The sequence below is a fragment of the Oncorhynchus gorbuscha genome, linkage group LG16, assembly GCF_021184085.1.
Source record: "Oncorhynchus gorbuscha isolate QuinsamMale2020 ecotype Even-year linkage group LG16, OgorEven_v1.0, whole genome shotgun sequence".
NCBI classification, from domain to species: domain Eukaryota; kingdom Metazoa; phylum Chordata; class Actinopteri; order Salmoniformes; family Salmonidae; genus Oncorhynchus; species Oncorhynchus gorbuscha.
The window spans coordinates 74,851,444-74,868,001 of record NC_060188.1 but is presented as its reverse complement, the minus strand read 5'-3'; the positions used below and the strand labels follow the sequence as shown (position 1 = coordinate 74,868,001).

Below are 16,558 nucleotides of genomic sequence, written 5' to 3'. Positions count from 1 at the left end.
ACCACAGTTGTCAGCAGATGTTACAAAGAGCTTATACAGAAACCCAGCTTGCAAGCAATGCAGATGTACTATAGAAGCACAGTGGCTAAGAAAAACTCCATAGAAAGGCAGGAACCTAGGAACAAACCAGGCTCTGAGGGGTGGATAGTCTTCATATAGACACATAGACTATTGCAGCATAGATACTGGAGACTGGGTCAGGGGACACTGTCCAACGATACCCTCGGATGGGGCCAACCAGGCGGGATATAACCCCGCCCACTGTCAAAGCACATACAAATATAGATCAATAGGAGAAAGCCCTGCCTCCAGCTGTTTGCTTAGAAATTCTAGGCCTTATCCGGGTAGCTGGAGAGGAGAGCATTGCAGTAGTCTAATATTGAAGTTTAAAAAGCATGGCTTAGCTTTTCTGCATCATTTTTGGACAAAAAGTTTGAGATTTTTGCAATGTTACAAAGATGGAGAAAAGCTGCTCTTCAAATATATTTTCTTTGAGACGACTGTACAACCACCCAGATTAATTGTCAGATCAAACAGCAGATATCTTTGTTTATTTGGACGTAGAACTAGCATCTATGTTTCGTCCGAGTTTAAAAGTAAAACATTTGCAGCCATTTTGGCAATTTTGGGTCTTCACCATGTTTTATCGAAATTTAAAGCTTGACAAGAGTGAAGTGTTTTTAAATCCTCAAGTTTGCATTCCCTGCTGTGGAGGAAATTATATGAGCAACAAAGGAGTGATCAAATTAAGATCCTACATCTGTATAAGCACGGCACAATAATGCACATTCCTCACGCTTGTTGTTTAACCCATTGGTTCACTCTGGCAATGATCACCTTCCTCTCTCTCAACCAACCAAATCTTGGGATGTATTTGTATGTAAACTTACCCTCATTCACGTACTTGCTGTTTTTCAGCAACTGTTTTGGGGTTTGATGCCATCACATCATCTGGCGCTAAGGATTCCCCAAACTATTTAATAAAATATCATATTGCATTCCGTCTTTGCTGTTCATTCAGTTAAACCTGTACTCGATTGAACTGTTGTTAATGATGGTAATATCTAAGATGAATGGTTTTGAATTTTCGCAGTAAAACCAAAGTTTCCTCTTGTCCATTAATACAAATGAAAACTTCAGTTCTGCAAAGAGAGAATAGGTGTTGGTCTCTCTTATTGGTCTCTCTTATTGACCCTGTTTGTGTTTGTGTTTGTGTCTGAACCACAGAGGCATTTTCTTAGACACCATTCTACCTCGCTATGATGTAAATGGAGTCAGGCCACCCATTGGCCAGAGGACAAGGCTGAGCAAAGGGGACATCACACAAGCTCGCAAACTCTACAAGTGTACAAGTAAGACAAATCCGATTTGGCAGGCCTCCTGACTGCTGGTTCTTTGGCTGACCCCATAAGAGCACCCGTTTTGGTTTCTGGTAGAACCCTTTTGTGTTCCATGTAGAACCCTTCCATTTTACCTGGAACCCAAAAGGGTTCTTCAAAGGTTTCAGCTATGGCTACAGCCAAAGAACCCTTTTAGGTTATAGATAGCTCTTTTTGTTTCTAAGAGTATAGAATTCTCACCATGTGAAATGTCAGAGAGAACATGCTGATAAACCCTGCACAAGGTCTAACTACTACCACCCCTGCCTATTCAAAAGATGACGACTGATGATTACTGTGTTAATTTTTCTGAGTCTAAGACAAGACCGTGGCAACAAATCTGTGACATTAGTAGATGAATGGACTTGCGTTGTCATCGTCGAAAAGAGGTTGATTGTTTTTTTGTTTCTTTGTTTCCAGAAATTGGAATTCAGTTTATTGTTTTAATCTGAAGAACTCAAGCCCCAGGAATGGCAAACGTTGTTCAAATTCAACAACCAATAAATCAGCAACCATTCAAGTGCTAGCTATTGTTCCTCCTTTTTGAGGCTAAAGGAAATCTACAGCATGTTGAGACAGTATGTTGAGACAACTGCCTTCTTTCTCTATTGTAGCTTATGCCATTCCTGTGGTGTGTTTTAGAGTCTGTTTCTTTGTTTTATTACCATGTGCTGTTTTGTGGGCAGGGTGTGGGGACAGCCTACAGGACAGTAGTGGAAACTTCTCCTCTCCTGGTTATCCCAATGGATATGCAGCCTATGTCCACTGTATCTGGAGGATCTCTGTCACACCTGGAGAGAAGGTGGGTTGAAAACATCCAAGGGCTAGCCGTCAAACTCTGTCTTGTGGAAATAGTTCACAACTGTGCAGCGAGTTTCTCCTTGAGTTAAATCAGTTCTAGGGTTGCAAACCTACCGGTAATTTACTAAAGTTACCAGAATCTTCAGTAATTTTGGTAATTGACAGAAAATCTATGGCAATTGATTGTAACGTTGGTCATTTATATTTGAATAACTTAAAAAAATATATATATAGTATTAATCTATTATGAACTCAGCAAAAAAAGAAACTTCGCTTTTTCATGACCATGTCTTTCAAAGATAATTAGAAAAGATCCAAATAACTTCACAGATCTTCACTGTAAAGGGTTTAAACACTGTTTCCCTTGCTTGTTCAATGAACCATAAACAATTCATGAACATGCACCTGTGAAACGGTCGTTAAGACACTAACAGCTTGCAGGCATAGGCAATTAAGGTCACAATTCTGAAAACGTATGAAAAATTCTGAAAAACACCAAAATAAATATGCCCAGGGTCCCTGCTCATCTGTGTGAATGTGCCTTAGGCATGCTGCAAAGAGGCATGAGGACTGCAGATGTGGCCAGGGCAATAAATTGCAATGTCCGTACTGTGAGATGCCTTACACAGCGCTACAGGGAGACAGGATGGACAGCTGATTGTCCTCGCAGTGGCAGACCACGTGTAACAACACCTGCACAGGATCAGTACATCCGAACATCACACCTGCGGGACAGGTACAGGATGTCAACAACAACTGCCCGAGTTACACCAGGAACACACAATCCCTCCATCAGTGCTCAGACTGTCCGTAATAGGCTGAGAGAGGCTGGACTGAGGGCTTGTAGGCCTGTTGTAAGGCAGCTCCTCACCAGACATCACCGGCAACAATGGGCACAAACCCACCATCGCTGAATCAGACAGGACTGGCAAAAAGTGCTTTTTTCTGACGAGTCACGGTTTTGTCTCACCAGGGGTGATGGTCGGATTCACTTTTATTGTCGAAGGAATGAGCGTTACACCGAGGCCTGTACTCTGGAGCGATATTGATTTGGAGGTGGAGGGTCCGTCATGGTCTGGGGCGGTGTGTCACAGGATAATCGGACTGAGCTTGTTGTCATTGCAGGTAATCAACGCTGTGAGTTACAGGGAAGACATCCTCCTCCCTCATGTGGTACCCTTCCTGCAGGCTCATCCTGACATGACCCTCCAGCATGACAATGCTACATACTGCTCGTTCTGTGTGTGATTTCCTGCAAGACAGGAATGTCAGTGTTCTGCCATGGCCAGCAAAGAGCCCGGATCTCAATCCCATTGAGCACGTCTGTTACCTGTTGGATCGGAGGGTGAAGGCTAGGGCCATTCCCCCCAGAAATGTCTGTGAACTTGCAGGTGCCTTGGTGGAAGAGTGGGGTAACATCTCACAGCAAGAACTGGCAAATCTGGTGCAGTCCATGAAGAGGAGATGCACTGCAGTACTTATTGCAGCTGGTGGCCACACCAGATACTGACTGTTACTTTTGATTTTGACCCCCCCCCCTTTGTTCAGGGACACATTATTCCATTTCTGTTAGTCACATGTCTGTGGAACTTGTCCAGTTTATGTCTCAGTTGTTGAATCAGGTTATGTTCATACAAATATTTACACATGTTAAGTTTGCTGAAAATAAATGCAGTTGACTGTGAGAGGACATTTATTTTTTTGCTGAGGTTTTCTGTTTCCATATAGAGCATTCGGAAAGTATTCAGACCCCTTGACTTTTTCCACATTTAGTTTACGTTACAGCCTTACTCGAAAATGTAATAAATTGTTCTATTTCCTCATCAATCTACACACCATACCCCATGATGACAAAGCAAAAACAGTTTTTTGGAAATGCTTTCATAATTTATTTGAAATAAAAAACATAATGTGTTATCTAACTTAAGTTTTCAGACCCTTTACTCAGTACTTTGTTGAAGCACCTTTGGCAGCGATTACAGCCTCAAGTTTTCTTGGGTATGACGCTACAAGCTTGGTACACCTGTATTCGGGGAGTTTCTCCCATTCTTCTCTGCAGATCCTCTCAAGCTCTGTCAGGTTGGATGGGGAGCGTCACTGAACAGCTATTTTCAGGTCTCTACAAAGATGTTCAATCGGGTTAAAGTTTGGGTTCTGGTTGAGCCACTCAAGGACAGTTAGTCTTGTCCTGAAACCACCCCTGCGTTGTCTTGGCTGTGTGCTTAGCATCGTTGTTGTGTTGAAAGCTAAACCTTTGTCCCAGTCTGAGGTCCTGAGAGCTCGGGAGCAGGTTTTCATCAAGGATCTCGCTGTACTTTGCTCAGTTCATCTTTCCGTCAATACTGACTAATACTTTCCAGTCCCTGCCGCTGAAAAACATCTCCACAGCATGATGCTGCCACCACTATGCTTCACCATAGGGATGATGCCAGGTTTCCTCCAGATGTGACGCTTGGCGTTCAGGCCGAAGAGTTTATTATTGGTTTCATCAGACAAGTGAATCTTGTTTCTCATGATCTGAGAGTATTTAGGTGCCTTTCGGCAAACTCTGAGTGAGCTGTCACGTGCCTTTTACTGAGGTGTGGCTTCCATCTGGCCACTCTACCATAAAGGCCTGATTGGTGGTGTGCTGCAGAGATGGTTGTCCTAGAAGTTTATCTCGTCTCCACAGAGGAACTCTGGAGCTCTTTCAGAGTGACCATCGGGTTCTTGGTCACCTCCTTGACTAAGGCCCTTCTCCCCCAATTGCTCTGGGAAGCCAGCTCTAGGAAGAGTCATGGTGGTTCCATGCTGCATAAATATTTTGGTACCCTTCCCCAGATCTGTGCCTCAACACAATCCTGTCTCGGAGCTCTAAGGACAATTCCTTCAACCTCATGGCTTGGATTTTGCTTTGACATGCATTTTCAACTGTGGGACCTCATATTTTTTTCTTACTTGTATTTTATTTAATTGATCTTTTAATTAACTAGGCAAGTCCATGAAGTACAATTTTTTTTTTACTATGATGTCCTTGCAAAAGGCCTCCTGCGGGGACGAGGGCCTGGGATTAAAAATAAATAATAAATACAATATACCTATAGGACAAATCATACATCACAACAAGAGAGACAACACAACAATACGTAAAAAGAGGCCTAGACATCAACATAGCAAGGCAGCAACACATGACAACACAGCATGGTATCAACACAACACAACAACAACATGATAGCAACACAACATGGTAGCAGCACAAAACATGGTACAAACATTATTGGGCACCGTCAACAGCACAAAGGGAAAGAAGGTAGAGACAACAATACATCACACAAAGCAGCCACAACTGTCAGTAACAGTGTCCATGATTGAGTCTTTGAATGGAGAGATTGAGAAAACTGTCCAGTTTGAGTGTTTGTTGCAGTCGCTAGTGCAGCGAACTGAAAAGAGGAGCGACCCAGGGATGTGTATGCTTTGGGGACCTTTAACAGAATGTGACTGTCAGAACGGGTGTTGTATGTGGAGGATGAGGGCTGCAGTAGATATCTCAGATAGGGCGGAGTAAGGCCTAAGAGGGTTTTTATAAATAATCATCAACCAGTGGGTCTTGTGACGGGTATACATAGGTGACCACTTTACAGAGGAGTATAGAGTGCAGTGATGTGTCCTATAAGGAGAATTGGTGGCAAATCTGATGGCCGGATGGTAAAGAACATCTAGCCGCTCGGGAGCACCCTTACCTGCCGATCTATAAATTGTGTCGTCGTAATCATGAGTAGGATGATCATCTGAATCAGGGTTCGTTTTTGTCAGCTGGGCTGAAAGAGGAGTGATTATGATAGAGGAAACCAAGTCTAGATTTATCTTCAGCTTTGATATATGCTGAGAGAGGGACATTGCACCGTCTGGCCATACTCCTAAGTACTTGTATGACGTAACTACCTCAAGCTCTAAACCCTCTGGAGGTAGTAATCACACCTGTGGGGAGAAGAGCATTCTCCTTACCAAACCACATGACCTTTTGTTTTTGAGGTGTTCAGTACAAGGTTTAGGGTAGATAAACCTTTGTTGTGGAGCATTTAACATAAAATCCAGGGAGGGGCCAGCTGAATACAAGAATGTATCATCTCCATATAAATGGATGAGAGAGATTCCTACTGCCTGAGGTATGTTGTTGATGTAAATTGAGAAGAGCGTGGGGCCTAGGATCGAGCCTTGAGGTACTCCCTTGGTGACAGACAGTGGCTGAGACAGCAGCTATTCTGACTTTATACACTGCACTCTTTGAGAGAGGTATTTAGCAAACCAGCCCAAAGACCCCTCAGAGACACCAATACTCCTTAGCTGGCCCACAAGAATGGAATGGTCTACCGTATCAAAAGCTTTGGCCAAGTCCCTAAAAATAGCAGCACAATATTGCTTAGAATCAAGGACATGGTGACATCATTGAGGACATTTTAAGGTTGCAGTGACACATCCATAACCTGAGCAGAAACCAGACTGCATACACGAGAGAATACTATAGACATCAAGAAAGCCAGTCAGTTGATTATTTACAAGTTTTTCCAACACTTTTGATAAACAGGGCAAAAGAGAAATAGGCCCATCTGACCCAGATGTTTTTTGGGGTCAAGTTTAAGGAGCTCCTTTAGCACCTCGGACTCAGTCACTGCCCGCAGAGAGAAAGTTTGTAGCGGGGCAGGGGAAAAAGAGGGAGAAGCATCGGGGATAGTCACATTAGAAGGGGTGGGAGATTAGGAAATGTTGGACAGGCAAGGAGGCATCCTGACTTAATGAAGTGGTGATTAAAGAGCTCAGCCATGTGCTTCTTGTCAGTAACAACCCCTGTCATGGAAATTTCCTCTATTTACCAAATCATGGGAGCAAACCACACACACAAGTCAGAGTTAGTTATCAAAGTCCATCTTTAATTATATGAGCTCTATCATAATCCTGTGACTCTCAGGTAATTCAGTGTCTCTCAATGAATTCTCTGAGAGCCCCCTCCACATTGCAATAGCATTTTGACTTTCAACAGTTCAGTATCTCTAATGAAAAGTTGAGAGTCCCAACACAATGGCAAAATGGGATCCTTTATAGCAAAGATACACAGGATAAGACAGCATCGGCATAATTCATTCACTGTTCAGCTTTGTCTCCTCTCTCAAACTCAGAACCATAAACCAACCCTCCATATCAACAGGCATATATCAAATCCATCCTATCTTGACAAGATCACAGAGACACCCTGACTGACACACAGACATTGTGGAGCCAAGAGATACACGCTTGATGATCCCTTGACCTCTCCCCTCTCTGCGGCCCATGCAACTTAGTCTTGACATAGAACAGATAACTGCAACCTCGACACAGTATTATACAAAAATACCATTCTGATGAGAAGTAACTTATAAACATATGATGAATACAAAACATCTTACCTATGTTACCAACTAATTCTGATTATTTCCACAACACCCCACATCAACATTTAAGGGATATGGGCAGCTGTGAGGAGGATTTATTCTCCAGGTCTTTAACCATTTTCTAGAACTTCTTGGGGTCAGACCCACAGAGAGAGAACTGCTCCTTAAAGTAACTAACTTTGACCTTCCGGGTAGCTTGAGTGGACTTACTTCTCATTTCCCTGAATGATAGCCAGTCAGAGTATTCATGTACCGAGCCTTTCGTCAAATGCTAATCTTGAGGTGGAGTAACTCTGCAAGATCACGGTTGAACCAGGGGCTGAACCTGTTTTTAATTCTGATTTTCTTTATGTTGGCATGTTTGTTAACAATACCACTGAAAATATTAAAAAAGAAGGTCCAAGCATCTTCAACAGATCAAGCTCATTCTGTACCCATTTACAGAGGCCAGGTCATTAAGGAAGGTTTGCTCATGAAAGTTTTTTAGCAAGCGTCAATGACAAATTAGGACAGGTCATTTCACTGTGCAGCCATTACGAACACAGGCTGTAAAACAGTGATCACTAAGGTCATTACAGAAAACACCACAATGATACCTATCAGGATTATTTGTGAGGATAGCATCAAGGAGAGTAGCCTTTTCTGGGTGTTTGGAGTCATACCTTGTGGGATTGGTAATAATCTAAGAAAGATTTAAGGAGTCTCATTGCTTTAGGACTGGGTCAGGTGGTTTAAGCATGTCCCAGTTTAGGTCACCAAGCAGGACAAATTCAGACTTAGTGTAAGGGGCCAAGAGAGAGCTTAGGGCAGGTAGGGTACACGCAGGTGTTGATAGAGGACAATAGCACCCAGCGATAGTCAACAAAGAGCCAATTGAAAGTTTAATGTTTAAAACCTGCAAATCAAATTGTGTGGCTACAGACCTGGTGGCGACAACCGAGTACTGAAGGTGATTCTTGGTAAACATTACCACTCCCTCCACCTTTGGAAGATCTGTCTTGCCGAAAACAATCTTCCTTTACCACGTCTCAGTAATGACCAACGCATCTGGATTGGAGCTGTGAACCCACACTTTCAGTTAATCCATTTGAGGTAATACGCTTCTTGTGATAACGTGCAGAAAACCAAGACTTTTATGAGAGCAGAAATCAGTGAAGCAGAAATCAGAACATAAGTCAGAATTGAGGCTAGCTACAGTAGATGGGCCAAGGTGTACATACACATTTCCAGATATCATCAACAGTAATACAATCAAAAGGCACGGCATAGTACAGGGAGAGCTATGCAGTGCTGATTTATGACTTCTGAATGTGCATCAGATGGCAACAAGATCATATTGTACAGCAATTTCACCAGGTAACATCAATACAAAGCCGGTGAGAGGTGGTTAGAATAGGATGGGAAGCCAAAAGTCTGTGTAACCATTAGAGAGTCAAAGTCCCGAGTATGGGAACAAACAGTCTGTCCCATGGTTGAGTAAAGAAAGTTTGTAGTCAACAAAGTATGCAGGAGTCATGAGGCAAAATGCACAAGAAAAAAAACAAAATATATAACGACTTGGGGCTAGCCATTGTAAGTTCAGAGTTACTCACCCCAACAGTGCGTGAGTGCTGGAGGCGAGCGAAAGCTCGGGAGAAAGGGATGAGTGTGGTGGGGGTACCTGTACCAGTTAGGGGGAGACAGGCAAAGGGCAGACGGTGAACAGATCCCCAGGTGGAATCCAAACAGCAGTGCAGCAGGCAACAGGAGTCACACCCACTTGGGATAAGCTTTTATTTCCAGAGGCAGATTTCTTGTAGAAAATGCCAGTGAATGGTCTTTGAACACCAGGAGGGGGCTTCAGGGGATGCTTCAAATAATCCTGCTACTTGTTGAGCCCAAAGGCCTCGACACCGTTTAATTCGCTCCTTAGTCCTAATTGAATTTGTATCTGATTTGTCCTTGCAACCCTGGGAATCATAACTCAACATTAGTTCCCCATAAAATAAATCATTGTAATGTACTTTTTTTCATTTTTTTCATTTGTTCTTAGGTAGATAGGTGTGTGCCTTTCGAAATCATGTCGAATCAATCGAATATACCACAGGTGGACTCCAATCAAGCCGTAGAAACATCTCAAGGATGATCAATGGAAAGATGATGTGTGTATATTGAGGATTTATTTAATAAATTTTTGAATTAAGCTGTAACGTAACAAAAAGTGGAAAAAGTCAAGGGGACTGAATACTTTCCGAATGCACTGTATGTGACCGACCACCTCGATTCGGTCTTATGTAGCAAAATTAGAAATTGTGTTGGAAAGAAGTAGAGACTCAGAGTTGGAAAATAGTATACAGTGGGGCAAAAAAGTATTTAGTCAGCCACCAGTTGTGCAAGTTCTCCCACTTCAAAAGATGAGAGGCCTGTAATTTTAATCATATGTACACTTCAACTATGACAGACAAAATGAGAAAAGAAAATCTAGAAAATCACATTGTAGGATTTTTTATGAATTTATTTGCAAATTATGGTGGAAAATAAGTATTTGGTCAATAACAAAAGTTTATATACCCTTTGTTGGCAATGACAGAGGTCAAACGTTTTCTGTAAGTCTTCACAAGGTTTTCACACACTGTTGCTGGTATTTTGGCCCATTCCTCCATGCAGATCTCCTCTAGAGCAGTGATGTTTGGGGGATGTTGCTGGGCAACACAGACTTTCAACTCCCTCCAAAGATTTTCTATGGGGTTGAGATCTGGAGACTGGCTAGGCCACTCCAGGACCTTGAAATGCTTCTTACGAAGCCACTCCTTCGTTGCGCGGGCGGTGTGTTTGGGATCATTGTCATGCTGAAAGACCCAGCCACGTTTCATCTTCAATGCCCTTGCTGATGGAAGGAGGTTTTCACTCAAAATCTCACGAAAGTTGGCCCTATTTATTATTTAATTTACACGGATCAGTCGTCCTGGTCCCTTTGCAGAAAAACAGCCCCAAAGCATGATGTTTCCACCCCCATGCTTCACAGTAGGTATGGTGTTCTTTGGATGTAACTCAGCATTCTTTGTCCTCCAAACACGACGAGTTGAGTTTTTACCAAAAAGTTATATTTTGGTTTCATCTGACCATATGACATTCTCCCAATCTTCTTCTTGATCATCTAAATGCTCTCTAGCAAACTTCAGACGGGCCTGGACATGTACTGGCTTAAGCAGGGGGACACGTCTGGCACTGCAGTATTTGAGTCCCTGGCGGCGTAGTGTGTTACTGACGGTAGGCTTTGTTACTTTGGTCCCAACTGTCTGCAGGTCATTCACTAGGTCCCCCCGTGTGGTTCTGGGATTTTTGCTCACCGTTCTTGTGATCATTTTGATCCCACGGGGCGAGATCTTGCGTGGAGCCCCAGATCGAGGGAGATTATCAGTGGTCTTGTATGTCTTCCAATTCCTAATAATTGCTCCCACAGTTGATTTCTTCAAACCAAGCTGCTTACCTATTCCAGATTCAGTCTTACCAGCCTAGTACAGGTCTACCATTTTGTTTCTAGTGTCCTTTGACAGCTCTTTGGTCTTGGCCATAGTGGAGTTTGGAGTGTGACTGTTTCAGGTTGTGGACAGGTGTCGTTTATACTGATAACAAGTTCAAACAGGTGCCATTGATACAGGTAACGAGTGGAGGACAGAGGAGCCTCTTAAAGAAGAAGTTACAGGTCTGTGAGAGCCAGAAATCTTGCTTGTTTGTAGGTGACCAAATACTTATTTTCCACCATAATCTGCAAATAAATTCATAAAAAATCCTACAATGTGATTTTATAGATTTTTTTTCTCTCATTTTGTCTGTCATAGTTAAAGTGTACCTATGATGAAATTTGAGGCCTCATCTTTTTAAGTGGGAAAACTTGCACAATTGGTGGCTGACTAAATACTTTTTTGCCCCACTGTATCATACACTGCAGTTGAGGAACGATGGAAATGTAATTCTGCTTTGAAAGTTGATCAACTTGTAACCCCACTTTTGAGAAAATGGCCTTGAATATTTTGGTACACCTACTGGAGAACTCTTTTTTGTCTACACCTATTCAACATCATTCATACCCTCTTAACTTCTTGCGTCGAGCCATCCCGGATCCGGTATCGTGACTACAGCCTCAAGCTCATTACCATAACGCAATGTTAACTATTCATGAAAATCGCAAATGAAATGAAATGAATCTATTTGCTCTCAAGCTTAGCCTTTTGTTAACAACACTGTCATCTCAGATTTTCAAAATATGCTTCTCAACCATTTCAAAACAAGCATTTGTGTAACAGTATTGATAGCTAACGTAGCATTTAGCGTAGCATTTAGCGTTAGCATTCAGCAGGCAACATTTACACAAAAAAACAGAAAATCATTCAAATAAAATAATTTACCTTTGAAGAACTTCAGATGTTTTCAATGAGGAGACTCTCAGATAGCAAATGTTCAGTTTTTCCTAAAAGATTATTTGTTTAGGACAAATCGCTCTGTTTTCTGCGACACGTTTAGCTACGAAAAAAAAACCTGTATCCAGGATTGTGTAAATCTATCCGCAAGTTCATTAGCATAACACAACGTTAACTATTCATGAAAATCGCAAATGAAATGAAATTAATCTATTTGCTCTCAAGCTTAGCCTTTTGTTAACAACACTGTCATTTCAGATTTTCAAAATATGCTTCTCAACCATTGCAAAACAAGCATTTGTGTAACAGTATTGATGGCTAACGTACCATTTAGCGTTAGCATTCAGCATGCAACATTTTCCACAAAAACCAGAAAAGAATTCAAATAAAATCATTTACCTTTGAAGAACTTCAGATGTTTTCAATGAGGAGACTCTGTTAGATAGCAAATGTTCCGTTTTTACAAAAAATATTATTTGTGTCGACTAATCGCTCCGTTTTGTTCATCACATTTGGGGAGGGAAAAAAATATATATATTAAGTCATTAAAACGCAAACTTTTTTTCCAAATTAACTCCATAATATCGATAGAAACATGGCAAACCGATGTTTAGAATCAATCCTCAAGGTGTTTTTCACATATCTATCGACGATAAAATCCATCGTGGCATTTTACTTTCTCTTCGGAAGAAATGGAACGCGCATGGACCTACAAATTACGCACTCAGAACACCGGGTGGGACACCAGGTAAATGTAGTCTCTTATGGTCAATCTTCCAATGATATGCCTACAAACACGTCACAATGCTGCAGACACCTCGGGGAATAGACAGAAACCGCATTCACAGCCATATAAGGAGACATTGGAACACAGCACCTTCAGAATCTGGGGCATTTCCTGTATGAAACTTCATCTTGGTTTCGCCTGTTGCATTAGTTCTGGGGCACTCACAGATAATATCTTTGCAGTTTTGGAGACGTCAGAGTTTTGTCTTTCCAAGGCTGTCAATTCCATGCATAGTCAAGCATCTTTTCGTGACAAAATATTGCGCTTAAAACGGGCACGTCTTTTTATCCAATAATGACATAGCGCCCCCATAGGTTGAACAGGTTAAGCCTTAACCCCACCCATCTTTTTAAGGGTTCACATCATATCAAAGTTTCTTTGTCACATGCACATGATACAGTACAGAAGGTGTAAATGGTACAGTGAAATGGGTACTTGCATAGCAGCAATATCAAAAACAGAAACTGTCCAGATAAAAATCCCTGGCTAATTTGATGGGTCATGTAATAATCCGGCCGAAATGGAGTCTTTTTTTAGACATGTAGCTAAACAATGAACTGGCATAATCCCAATGCATACTACTACCAATATAAACATTGTCATAGCTGTAGTATGAATCTGCATATTAGATAACTATTTCCATTGCTAGTTATAGCTTAATATTAGCTTTCTGATTTGAATAATATTACTACACAGATCATACATGTAACGTTAGCTATTGAGCCAGCAAGCTAATGTTTGCTAGCTAACTAACAGTATGCTTTAGTATGCTTTATTGCTTTGCAATAAAAATTACTTATTGACAAAATTAGAAACTGAACAGCTATTATGAAAATGTAGCTAGATTCATTATCTCAGTCAATCTATGGCTAGCAGACTTGAATCATTTAACCATGTGGCATGTGTAGAAAGTAGCCCATCACATTTTCCAACTGATCTGTCGATAACACCTGCTAAATTCAGGGCTTCAATGTTGTTGACAAAAGTAGCAAAACATTTTTATTTCTCGATGGCTAATGTTATACATAATGACATAGTAAAATAAATTAAAATGTGTAAATTAAAATAAAAATGATATTTCATGCTGAAACCATCATATTAAACACCAATGATTTTCACAAAATTGCTGGTTTATATTTAGGACAATGTTTTACAGCGTTGTCATTCTCTTACATTTTTTAAAATTATCTTAATGAATTATTTTATATATTTTACGTGATAAGGCCAGAGATGATTACAGACACCTCATCTGATATACCCAAAAGGGCCATTAGAGATATTGTGATAGATTACATAAACTCTTGAAAGATACCAAAATTCTGGTAGTTTACTGGTAAACTTTGCAACCCATAATCAGTTCAATTGACAGAATATATACGGTATCCTATAACAAAGGGGAGGATAGTTCTGGTTTGATTCAAGTGAGGTGCATTGGCTACATTGCCTGACAACTCAACCTGAATTTAATTCTGCTGCTCTCTCGATCACTCGAGAAGAAATGCTTGATTTCCTCTTACCTTTATGTGCTACCCTTAACAAACTCTACTCTTTCCTTTGTCATGTCTTTGGCTATGCCGGATTAATTGATAAGACATGCTATTCTATAAAATATTTTATCCGTAATTAATATCACCTGATTGAGCTAATCATGTAAATGTAATTAACTAGAAAGTCGGGCACCGCGAAATAATATTTATAGAGCTGTTATCTTCCGAATAAACTCTTAAAGACCTAGTAATGTTTTACATCAATAGAAGTCAATATCAATCGTCATCTTACTTCAGTCTCATAATCTGAAAGTTGTAAATTCTTGGTTATCTGCAAGAACCCTGGCTAACAAGTTGAATCAGCAATACAAAATTGGGTTTAATAATTTATTTACTAAATACCTAACTAATCACACGTACACATAATTAAATCATAACTTGATTACAAATTACGTCATAAAGGAAAACGTCACTAGCGGGCGGAACAGATATGGCAGCTTGTTACACAAAGGAAAAGGGGCTGAGTTGAGTGAAAGAGCGGGAGACTGAGGAACAAAGGAAAAAAGCTGTGCTATCGTAAATACAGTATCTTATGCATTCTAAATTACCGCCCATTTGGAAAAGGAAAATGCAATAAATATTTACTCTGAGCTGCGCTTCAGTAGGTTGGTGGTAGATGGAAGACCGTGTTGCCAAACTGAGTCCTTTGAAGAATGTCTCTTGGCTTCGTTCTGTAGTTATTATCTGAATCATTCTGACGTCGGACCATCGTCCTCACTTCCTCGGAACAGGAAGTTCTATTGTCGTCAAGGGCTTATATAGGAAGGGAGAACAGGGGTGTGTTTCATAGTTTACAACCTCTGTCTCTTCAGGTGGGCTGGCCACTGAGTGAGCAGCCCTAACTTATGAAAACCCACTTCTCACATTTTAGAAGCTAAAATCACATTCAAACATTTTAAATTGAACAACAATTCCATGTGAATCCGATAACTCTGATGTGTAGACTTTCCACTGTAGAGTTTATGTCATATTATTATTGATGAGAATGTCTCAGATGACAACCGAACTGACATCATATTCAGTAACCTGTAGTGACACCCCATCCCGTGAACGGGACCGTTGTCATCATCTGACACTAATTAGCATAACGCAACGGACATAAATCTTCCTAGAAAATCACAATATAAATATATTGGAACACAGCTTAGCCTTTTGTTAATCACCCTGTCATCTCAGATGTTCAAAATATGCTTTACAGCCAACGCTAGACAAGCATTTGTGTAAGTTTATCATAGCCTAGCATAGCATTATGCCTTGCTAGCAGCAGGCAACCTTGTCACGGAAATCAGAAAGCAATCAAATTAAATCGTTTACCTTTGATGAACTTCGGATGTTTTCACTCACGAGACTCCCAGGTAGACAGTCAAAGTTCATTTTTCCCAAGCGAAATAGCTCCGTTTGTTATTCACGTTTGGCTGAGAAAACGCCCGAAATTATGGTCACCACAACGCCAAAAAATATTCCAAATTAGCTCCATAATATCGACAGAAACATGGCAAACGTTGTTTAGAATCCATCCTCAATGTGTTTTTCTAATATCTATTCGATAATCTATCCGTTGGGACAAATCGTTTTTCACTAGGATCAATTGGAATAATGGCTACCTCTGTATTTTACGCGAGAATCTCTCTCGGAGCCACCATGTGACCACTTACACAATGAGGCTATTCTTCAACAGAAATGCGTAAAACTATGTCACAATGCTGTAGACACCTTGGGGAATACGTAGAAAGTGTAAGCTCGTTGATGGTACATTCACAGCTGAATAGGGAGTCATTGGAACGCAGCGCTTTCAAAACCTGGGGCACTTCTGGATTGGATTTTTCTCAGGCTTTCGCCTGCAACATCAGTTCTGTTATACTCACAGACAATATCTTTACAGTCTTGGAAACGTTAGTGTTTTCTATCCAAAACTGTCAATTATATGCATATTTTAGCATCTTTTCCTGACAAAATATCCCGTTTAAAATGGGAATGTTTTTTTCCCAAAAATGGAAATACTGCCCCCTAACACCAAGAGGTTTTAAGTACCACCGCATATGTTCAATTGTTCGGATTACCAGAATATAGTTCATTTCCCCCCACCTACTGATGTTCCCAGAATCTCTATGTTAACCAAGTTTTTTGTTTTTTTACCTCAGAAGGGTAGAGAGAGGAAAAAGGGGGAAAGAGGTATTTATGACTGTCATAAACCTATCCCCCAGGCCAATGTCATGACACCTTTCTTTTATCTCTCCCT

The 16,558-nt window shown here is 40.9% G+C and overlaps 1 protein-coding gene across 3 annotated transcripts in view; it reads left to right on the top strand.

The window, feature by feature from the left end:
* The window catches only part of LOC123999447 (bone morphogenetic protein 1-like), a 48,198-nt gene that overhangs the window by 14,015 nt on the left and 17,625 nt on the right, over nt 1-16,558 (top strand). For all 3 annotated transcript variants that reach the window (XM_046305259.1, XM_046305258.1, XM_046305260.1), the window contains exons 7-8: nt 1,228-1,352; nt 2,066-2,181. In XM_046305259.1, coding sequence (XP_046161215.1) covers nt 1,228-1,352; nt 2,066-2,181 — 241 coding nt within the window. The remainder of the gene's footprint in view (nt 1-1,227; nt 1,353-2,065; nt 2,182-16,558) is intronic.